Source organism: Amblyraja radiata, chromosome 39, assembly GCF_010909765.2.
Source record: "Amblyraja radiata isolate CabotCenter1 chromosome 39, sAmbRad1.1.pri, whole genome shotgun sequence".
NCBI lineage: Eukaryota > Metazoa > Chordata > Chondrichthyes > Rajiformes > Rajidae > Amblyraja > Amblyraja radiata.
The window spans coordinates 9,334,542-9,345,110 of NC_045994.1; the positions used below are offsets into that span (position 1 = coordinate 9,334,542).

The following is a 10,569-nucleotide window of genomic DNA, read 5'->3' on the forward strand; positions in this document are numbered from 1 at the left end:
ACACTTGTTTATGAGAAAGATAGACACAAAAAGCTGGAGTACCTCAGCGGGACAGGCAGCCTGGAGAGAAGCCTGGCCGGAGATGGTGCCTCTCCTGCTGAGTTACTCCTGCTTTTTGTGTCTATCTTTGGTTTAAACCAGCATCTGCAGTTCCTTCCTATTCACTTGCTTATGAGAGACCACCTCACCTCAGGGAACAGATGGAACACAGTCATCTCAACACAGAGGCCTGGAAATCTGCCTTGGATCAGTGGTCAGAGCGGACTCAGTGGACCGGAGGGCCTGTTTCCGTGCTGCATCTCTACACTAGTGGACTCTGGTCAGTCTGTGTCTGTGACGCACTATATTAAGCCAGATTACTGACAGTGAATTCACGGGGAGATTAAGGGTGGTGAGAGAATGTCTAATTTCGTAATGCTTTAATGCTTATATGTGTTCTTGCAGACAGTCCTTGTGTGCGTCACACTGCTGCTGATGGCATTCGACTTGTGCTACAGTGACTGCAAGTTTGTGATGAAGACTGAGAGTGGTAAGGCACTAACCAACATACCTAATCCCCCTCAATATCTTCCCTTCAACCCTGCTCTTCAGGGTGAAGGGTGCAGGTCTTCAAAGCAGGTCTTCAATGGACAGAGAGAGAGAGAGAGAGAGAGAGAGAGGGAGAGGGGGAGAAAGAGAGGGGTAAGTGGAGTGTAAGAAAATGAGGAAGGTAGAAAGAGGGAGCGAGAGAGAGAGGAAAATGGAGAGTGAGAAAAAGAGAGAAAGGTAGAGACAGAGGGGGTGGATGGAAAGAGCAAAAACATTAAAGGAAGAGAGAGAAGAGGTGAAATATGGACAGAATGAAGGGAGCGTGAAAGAAACAGAGAGAGAAATAAAAATGTGGAACGGAGAGAATGACACAGAGGGCAGAAGAGAGATGAAGAGAAATAAAAGACAGACAAAAGAAGGAATGAGTGGAAGAGCAAGAAAAATGAAGAGAGAAAGCGAGGAATAGAGAAAGCAAGGAGTGAGTGGGAACGAGAAAACGAAGAAGAGAGAGAGAGAGAGAGAGAGAGAGAGAGAGAGAGAGAGGGTGGGAGAGAGGGAGAGGGGGAGGGAGAGAGGGAGGGAGAGAGGGAGGGAGAGAGGGAGGGAGAGAGGGCGGGAGAGAGGGAGGGAGAGGGGGAGGGAAGGAGGGAGAGGCGGAGGGGGAGGGGGAGGGGGAGGGGGAGGGGGGGAGAGAGAGGGAGAGAGAAAGGGAGAGAGAGGGAGAGGGAGAGGGGGAAGGGGAGGGGGAGGGGGAGGGGGAGGTGGGGAGAGAGAGGGAGAGAGAGGGGGAGAGAGAGCAAATTCTCATGCTCACTCTCCATTCTATGTTTTTCCCTCTTTCCCTCTCACCTTCCTTTCTTTCTTGCATTCTGTTTTTCTTTCTTGCTGGATAGGCGACATGGCCAATCTATTCCCTCCACTGATGCTGCCTGAGTTCCTCCAGCACTTTGTGTCTTTATATTCGATAGATTATAGGCAGGGTGCTTCAGTGTCCAGGGTGCAGCGCTTGCAGTACCCACCCTGGACACCAGAGTGCAGCAGCACCTCAGCAGTGGAGGAGGAGGTCGAGTGGAGGTGTCTTAGATGGCCAACCTCTCTGGGGGCCAAAGATCTTATAGCAGAACCAAAGACTGAACCAAAGTATAATCTTTGGTCTGAACCGCTGAGTTACTACGGCATGTTATCTATCTTCAGTGTTATCGTGCATCTGCAGTTCCTGCCTCCTAATGCCTTGGTTCGGTCTTGTTCCCCCTTTGTCCAGTCCCTTCCCACTTACATCCAGGGCACCTCACACCCTTCAATAACTTCAAATTCCTTGGCTTCTAATCTCCTAAACTTGATCAGAGTTCCAGTGATCCGGGTTCAATCCTGGCCTATAGTGCTATCTATGTGGAGTTTGCACGTTCACCCTGTGACCAAGAGGTTTTCCTCTGGATGTTCAGGTGTCTCTCACTTCCAGGTGACATGTGTAGAGGACAGGTAGAACCTGGGGGGATAGGAGTTGATGGGAATGTGGTTGACATGGAGACTGCGGGCCGAATGGTCTACTTCCATGTTGTATGACTCCATGAATCAGTCCCCATCAACCTCCCGGTTCTGTGATGTTCATAAGTGATAGAAGTACCATTAGACCATTCGTCCCATCAAGTCACAAGTTCACAAGTTATAGGAGTAGAATTAGAACATTCAGCCCAACTCCGCCATTCAATCATGGCTAATCTTTGCCTCCTAATTCCATTTTCCTTCCTTCTCCCCATGACACCCATTCTAATTAATAATTTGTCTATCTCTGCCTTAAAGATATCCACTGACTTGGCTTCCACTGCCCTCTGTGGCAATGAGTTCCATAGATTAACTACCCTCTGACTAAAGAAGTATTCCTCACCTCCTCTCTAAAAGAGCACCCTTTGATTCTGAGGCTATGGCCTCTGGTCCTAGACTCTCCCACCAGTGGAAACATCCTCTCCACATCCACTCTATCTATGCCTTTCATTATTCTGTAAGTTTCAATGAGGTCCCCCCCTCAACCTTCTGTACTCCAGTCTACTCCGCCATTCGATCACGGCTGATCTATCTCTCCCTCTCAACCCCATTGTCCTGCCTTCTCCCCATAACCCCCTGGCACCAGTACTAACCAAGAATCTCTCTGTCTCTGCCTTAAAAATATCCATTGACTTGGCCACCACAGCTTTCTGCGGCAATGGGTTCCACACAGGGATGGGCTCTGCCCTCTGCCTGGTGCCTCAGCCATGATCACATTGAATGGCAGTGCTGGCTCGAAGGGCTGAATGGCCTACTCCTGCACCTATTGTCTATTGTCTATTGTCTATTGCCTGACGCTGAGATTTCTTTCTTTGCAGAGTGTTTGGAAAACGGGATTCCGCACAGCGTTGGCTCGATGTGGAAGGGTGAAGATTGCTACTCCTGTTACTGTGGCAAAGTCACCGCTATCTGCTGTACAGAGTAAGTGGCAGGCTTGTGTACCCACAGCGCCAGAATGCACCTTCCTGGTCCGCTTCCGACGACTTGCAACTTCCATCTCCTTTCCCATCTGAATGAGATTCTCAGTCAAGGTGGCATTTTTAATCTCATGCACTGTGAGAAACAACATGATACATATCAAAGGTCGACAAAAACTGCTGGATAAACTCTAAGAAAGATCAGTCTGAAAAAGGGTCTTGACCCGAAACGTCGCCAATTCCTTTTCACTATAGATGCTGCCTCACCCGCTGAGTTTCTCCAGCATTTTTTGTCTACCTTCGATTTTTCCAGCATCTGCAGGTCTTTCTTAAACATGATACATATAAACATAGAAAATAGGTGCAGGAGGAGGCCTTTCGGCCCTTCGAGCCAGCACCGCCATTCATTGTGATCATGGCTGATCGTCCCCAATCAATAACCCGTGCCTGCCTTTTCCCCATATCCCTTGATTCCACTAGCCCCTAGAGCTCTATCTAACTCTCTCTTAAATCCATCCAATGACTTGGCCTCCACTGCCCTCTGTGGCAGGGAATTCCACAAATTCACAACTCTCTGGGTGAAAAAGTTTTATGGCTTAAATGGCTTCCCCCAAGACGTATCAAGTCTTGGGATAAGTAAAAGCCCTGTCCCACGGTACGAGTTCAATCCAAGAGCTCTCCCGAGTTAAAAAAAAATCAAGCTCGTGGTAAGCACGGAGAATGAACGTAGCTGGTACGTCGGAGCTCGGGGACCTCTCTTAGCGCTAACGGCAGGTACTCGGGAAGACTCGTGAAGATTTTTCATCATGATGAAAAATGTCCACGAGAGCCCTGAGTACCGACGAGTGGCCATTACCGTAAATCTCCGAGTTCGAATCAGGGCAAACTCGGGAGAACTCTTGGAATGAACTCGTACCGTGGGACAGGGCTTTTAGTAGGTTCCTTACCTATCTTCAACCCATAAGGACCCCAACAGTGCTGCAGCAGTTAGTTCTTCTGTCACTCCTCTCACAGTGTATTGGCCAGGATTGGAGCCTCAACCATTGAAAGTTTACACACTATGTTTTAGGCTAAACTTTGATCATTGACAGTACATTCAAAACACAATAACACCCGCAGGAAATAGGAGTATCTAATCTAGATTTGTCCGTCAAAGGAAATCTGAAACAGCAAGACACACCAACACGAGGCATTTGTCGAGTCACGCCGTAATAAGTCAGCCCTTCGGCCCACAGAATCAATGCAAGCACCCATTTACACTAATCCTACACCAATCTCTTGTTAACTCTCCCTCCCTTTCCTTGGATTCCACGCTCACTTGGGGCAAATTACAGTGGATAATTAATCAACCAAACTGCAGATCTTTGGGATGTGGGAGGAAAGTGTGGCACTTGGAGGAAACACACTGGGAGAGCGTGCAAACTCTGCACAGAGAGCACTGGAGGTCAGTATCGAGCTGGGGGATCACTGGAGCTGTGAGGCAGTGGCACCATGTCGTATGTACACTTGATGATGACATTACATCTCTAATTGCATGACTTAGTTACACGTTATACAACTAAACACACCAATGTGTCGCTTGATCTTACGGTGCACAACTTAGCTGCTGCCTTTCCCACAGTGAATGTGTTCACACATGGTGCACTGGTTGCAAAGCACATGCGGATGGATAACCTGTCAGGAGTTCAGAGGCATCTTCTGCTCCCTCCGCTGTGCCAGCTGGGTCAATATGTTCCAGTTGTAGCAAAGTCTTGACACGAGCTGCCACCCAATCCAATCTGACCCTCACACTTGTTCATGGTGTCATCATTATCCGCATGGGACCATTTATTGTCCATCCCTGGTTATCCCCAGAGAAAACAATTCAAGTCTGTTCAACCTCTCCCTGGAGCTAATACCTTCTAATCAAGACATCGTTCGAGTAAATCTCCTTGGCACTTTTTCCAAAGCCCCCACATCCTTCCCATAATGGGGCGACCAGAAATCAATGCAATGCTCCAAATGCGGCCTAACCAAAATCTGATCGAACTGCAACATAACTTCCTGATTACCCCAACCATTGATGGCAAGTATATCATGTACACCGGAAATTGGAGGAACAGCACCTCATATTCCGCTTGGGGAGTCTGCATCCTGCGGGAATGAACATTGAATTCTCCCAATTTTGTTAGCCCTTGCTGTCTCCTCCCATCCCTCAGCCCTCGGGCTCCTCCTCCTCCTTTTTCCTTTCTTCTCCCCACCCCCCATCAGTCTGAAGAAGGGTCTCGACCCAAAACATCACCCATTCCTTCTCTCCAGAGATGCTGCCTGTCCCACTGAGTTACTCCAGCACTCCGTGTCTATCTTCGGTTTAAACCAGCACCTGCAGTTCCTTCCTACGCATTCCTTATGCAGAGCAGCGAAGGAAATAGGCAACGTTTCCGGAACGTTTCCGGCCCGAAACGTTGCCTATTTCCTTCGCTCCATAGATGCTGCTGCACCCGCTGAGTTTCTCCAGCATTTTTTGTGTACCTTCGATTTTCCAGCATCTGCAGTTCCTTCTGAAAAAACATATCATGTGGCTTGTTTGCCAGGAAGGCCTTTCCGAGATCATCGATCACTCAGATTTTTTTCCCAGTTTACTGTGCAAGTAGGTGGAATGTATTTGTGAATGGGATCACTAACACAAGTGCCTCTTTTCCTCTCCTGGTAGATATGTCCAAACTCCTGACATCCCAAACAACTGTGAAGCAATCTTCGACAAGAGACTTTGCAGATACAGGATCTACAGCAAAGACAACCCTGACATTCTGTGTGAATAGAGATTTGGAACACAGCAGCGAGATTCTATGAAACAGCTTTGATCCTTATCCCCCGAGCCATCTACCATCGCTTGGACTCACCCGAATGCCCAGTAATTCATTCAGTAGACCTTCAGAACAATTAGCTGTTTAAATGTCATTGTTGTAAACTCATTCATTAACTGTCAAAATGTTTAAGTAATGAAATAAATTCTGTTTGACCAGCTTCTGTTTGGAACATTACATTCCGCAGTGCATACTTGCAGTCTTCCTTGAACAGGGGATGGTCACAGTATTCCGAGCAATTGGAAAGGCCATCATTTGCTGCACATCCACTCATTGCCCCGGGGAATGCGGCAATGACATGCATTTTAAACTGCTGCAGTCCTTCTGGAGATGATTGCAAGAGATCTTAGTTTAGTTTACAGATGGAGTATTGAAAAAAGCCTTTCAGCTGAATGAGTCCATGCCGGCAATGAATCACCCATTCACACTCATTCTGTGTTACTCACTATCCCATCCATTCCTGACATACTTCGGGGTAATTTTACAGACGTTAATTAACCTTCGGGATGTGAGCGAAAACCGGGGCACCCTGCCTGAGGAATCCCATGCAGTCACAGGGTGAACGTGAAAACTCCGCACAGACAGCAGCACCCCAGGTCAGGATTGAACCCAGTTTTCAGGTGCTGTGAGACAGCCTCTACCAGCGTTGTCACCGAGCTGGTGAACAGTGGGGGGGTTTCCCAAGGTTTCAGCCCAGCAATGACTGTTTAACAGTGATATTATTCCAGGTCAAGGCACTGGACAGCCAGGTAGAGAACCAGAATCCACTGGCGTTTTCATGCACCTACTGTCTTTCTCTTCACTGGTGGTAGATCAGGTTTAAAAGATCAGGAACAGAGAGAGAGATGGGAAGGAATACGTGATAATATAACCATATATAACCATATAACAATTACAGCACGGAAACAGGCCATCTCGGCCCTACAAGTCCGTGCCGAACACTTATTTTCCCCTAGTCCCATCTACCTGCACTCAGACCATAACCCTCCATTCCTTTCCCATCCATATACCTATCCAATTTATTTTTAAATGATAAAATCGAACCTGCCTCCACCACTTCCACTGGAAGCTCATTCCACACAGCTACCACTCTCTGAGTAAAGAAGTTCCCCCTCATGTTACCCCTAAACTTCTGTCCCTTAATTCTGAAGTCATGTCCTCTTGTTTGAATCTTCCCTACTCTCAATGGGAAAAGCTTATCCACGTCAACTCTGTCTATCCCTCTAATCATTTTAAAGACCCCCCTTATCAAGTCCCCCCTTAACCTTCTGCGCTCCAAAGAATAAAGACCTTATTCTTGAAAACTTATTCAACCTTTCTCTGTAACTTAGTTGGTGAAACCCAGGCAACATTTTAGTAAATCTCCTCTGTACTCTCTCTATTTTGTTGACATCCTTCCTATAATTGGGCGACCAAAATTGTACACCATACTCCAGAATTGGTCTCACCAATGCCTTGTACAATTTTAACATTACATCCTAACTTCTATACTCAATGCTCTGATTTATAAAGGCTAGCACACCAAAAGCATAATCCCAGAGCTCTGATCATGGATGCTCAAAGGCATGGTCCCCAACTCCCCCAACTCTGGAACAACTTAAGACATCAGCAAACTGTCAGAATTTCCAGCTTTCCTCTACGCCCCGCCCCGCGATCAGCATCTGTGGAATAATCTTATTGAAACATATAAGATTATTAAGGGTTTCGACACGCTAGAGGTAGGAAACATGTTCCCGATGTTGGGGGAGTCCAGAACCAGGGGCCACAGTTTAAGAATAAGGGGTAAGCCATTTTGAACGGAGATGAGGAAACAAATTTTCACACAGAGGGTTTGGAATCTGTGGAATTCTCTGCCTCAGAAGGCAGTGGAGGCCAATCCTCTGGATGCTTTCAAAAGAGAATTATATAGAGCTCTTAAAGATAGCGGAGTCAGGGGATATGGGGAGAAGGCAGGAACGGGGTACTGATTGTGGATGATCAGCCATGATCATGTACAGTTTTGCATACAGTTTTGGTCTCCTAATCTGAGGAAAGACATTCTTGCCATAGAGGGAGTACAGAGAAGGTTCACCAGACTGATTCCTGGGATGGCAGGACTTTCAGATGAAGAAAGACTGGATAGACTCGGCTTGTACTCGCTAGAATTTAGAAGATTGAGAGGATATCTTCTAGAAACTTACAAAATTCTTAAGGGGTTGGACAGGCTAGATGCAGGAAGATTATTCCCGATGTTGGGGAAGTCCAGAACAAGGGGTCACAGTTTAAGGATAAGAGGGAAGTCTTTTAGGACCGAGATGAGAAAATCATTTTTTACACAGAGAGTGGTGAATCTGTGGAATTCTCTGCCACAGAAGGTAGTTGAGGCTAGTTCATTGGCTATATTTAAGAGGGAGTTAGATGTGGCCCTTGTGGCTAAAGGGATCAGGGGGTATGGAGAGAAGGCAGGTACAGGATACTGAGTTGGATGATCAGCCATGATCATATTGAATGGCGGTGCAGGCTCGAAGGGCCGAATGGCCTACTCCTTCACCTATTTTCTATGTTTCTATGTTTCTATGATCACAGTGAATGGTGGTGCTGGCTCGAAGGGCCAAATGGACTATTCCTGCACCTATTGTCTATTGTCTATTGAAATGGATGGGCAACACCCTTATTGGCCCAAAACGTCATTTGTCCATTTTCCTCCACAGATGTCGCCTGACCCACTGGGTCCTTCCAGCAGTTTTATTTTGCTCATGCAACATTGAAGTGGTGTGTTCAGAATTATTTGTGTTCTGCGCAGAGCCTAATGCTTTGATTACTGCCTCACATGGAATCTTGCTCCCCCTCTCGAGTGGTGTGGGTCCTGAGGGGACTGGGTGAGACCAGCGTTGGGACTGTAAGCTCTTCCGCAGATGGGGCAGGGGTGGTCGGTGAGATGGCTGGGTGGAGAGCTTGAGAGATGTCGATCTTCTATGACTTCCTCTCGGCCTCTTGCCTACCACTGACACCTGCACTTGAAGCTCTCCATCCCATTCCCAATCCATCTTCTCCATTATAATGCTCGGCGATAGCCATGAATCAGTGGGGATGTTTAGTTTTTTCAACGAACCTTCAAGCAGACCATAGACAGAGAGTCATTTCGCAAGGAAACAAGCCGTGCAGCCCAAGGAGATGGCCATTCAGCCCAATGCTGGCTCTTGGAAAGGAAGATCCCACAAAACCTTTCCTCTTCTATGTGGCATTTTCTCTCATTGTACCAAGGGAGTGAGCAAGGTTTCTAAGAGATATTCCAGTAAATGTAAACATTCCTGAAAACTGCAAATCCTTTGTTAAAGCACAAAACCCGGAAGAAAGGAGAGTCCAAAAATAGCTCACGTATCCTGAAAATGTGACCCAGTTCTGTGTTTCTGCCGGCACTTGGTTCTTGGTTTGGAGAAGAATTAGGCCAATGAGGCGGATTAAATTGTCACAATTCTCAAACAATGGAGAATATCTTCACATAGCACAAAAGGTAGTCAGAGACAGATAAAAGTGCTGGGGGGGGGGGGGGGGGGGGGGGTGCAGGGGGAGGGGGAGGGGGTGGGGGAGGGAGTGAGAGAGAGATGAGAGAGACAGACATAAAGAATGAGAGAGTGAGAGAGAAAGAGAGAGAGAGACAGAGAGAGAGAGGAGAGAGACAGGCAGACACACAGAGACACAGAGACAAAGACAGAGTCAGAGAGAGACAGACAGATGAACAGTGACAGGCAGAGAGATTCAGACAGAGAGAAAGGTACAAATAGAGAAATAAAGCCAAAGAAAGCATGAGACAGAGACAGAGACAGAGAGACAGAGAGACAGAGAGACAGAGAGACAGAGAGACAGAAAGACAGAGAGACAGAAAGAGAAAGAGGGATCCTCTCCATACACTTTCCTGCCAGTATAATGCTATCATACCCTGACCATTCCTTGGCAGATAAACCATCTATTCTTATGTCCAAGGTGGCAATTCTCTCGTTTTGGAAATGATAATCAAACAAGTGTGACCCGATGGAGCATCTGCTAGAGCTGTTGCCCTGGAGCGCCAGACACCAAGATTCAATCCTGACCTCAGGTGCTACCTGTGATGAGTTTGCGCATTCTCCCTGTGACCGCGTGGGTTTCCTCCAGGTGCTCCGGTTTTCTCCCACATCCCGGAGATGTATGGGTCTGTGGGTTAGTTGTCCCTAGTGCAGTGAGCGGGTGTGAAAGTGAAATAACACAGAACTAGTTTGAACGGGTGATCGATGGTCGGCATGGACTCGGTGGGGTGAAGCCACTGTTTCTATGCTGCATCTCCAAGCCGAACTGAACTAAACTAAACCCTTCTGCGTTAAGCAGGGATGGAAGAGATCCATGGAGCCCATTCCACCAACCTGGAGGTCCCCCTTCCCGTCTGCTTCAGAATGATGTGGTGCTCCCAAATAACTCTATGTTGATCACCCTACAGTCCCCAAAGATATATCAATGCCACACTCTAATTCACTTAACCTTGATCTGATATACATCCAGATGTGCATCTTTTCTACCCAATCTTATTTTGGTGCATTGGCTGTGATGTTGTAACATGGTTTGGAATTGGACTTTGGAATTTGCTAACCCCTCACATTCGCATACTGGACTTCATGACAGAATTCAAAACCGCTCTTAAAAACCATCTTTCTAAATTAGCTTACTCATTTTAACTGCAACAACTGCACCTTATTTTATATCAATCTTAACTCATTGTGCTACGC

At 47.1% G+C, this 10,569-nt stretch overlaps 1 protein-coding gene across 1 annotated transcript; it reads left to right on the top strand.

Annotated features, from left to right (window-relative positions):
- The first annotated feature begins 345 nt into the window (after positions 1-345).
- LOC116967465 (beta-microseminoprotein-like) lies at positions 346-6,009 on the top strand. Its single transcript, XM_033014053.1, has 3 exons — positions 346-529; positions 2,889-2,991; positions 5,680-6,009. The coding sequence occupies exons 1-3, from the start codon at positions 475-477 to the stop codon at positions 5,786-5,788; spliced, it is 267 nt and encodes an 88-aa protein (XP_032869944.1). The 5' UTR covers positions 346-474; the 3' UTR covers positions 5,789-6,009.
- Positions 6,010-10,569: the final 4,560 nt, after the last annotated feature.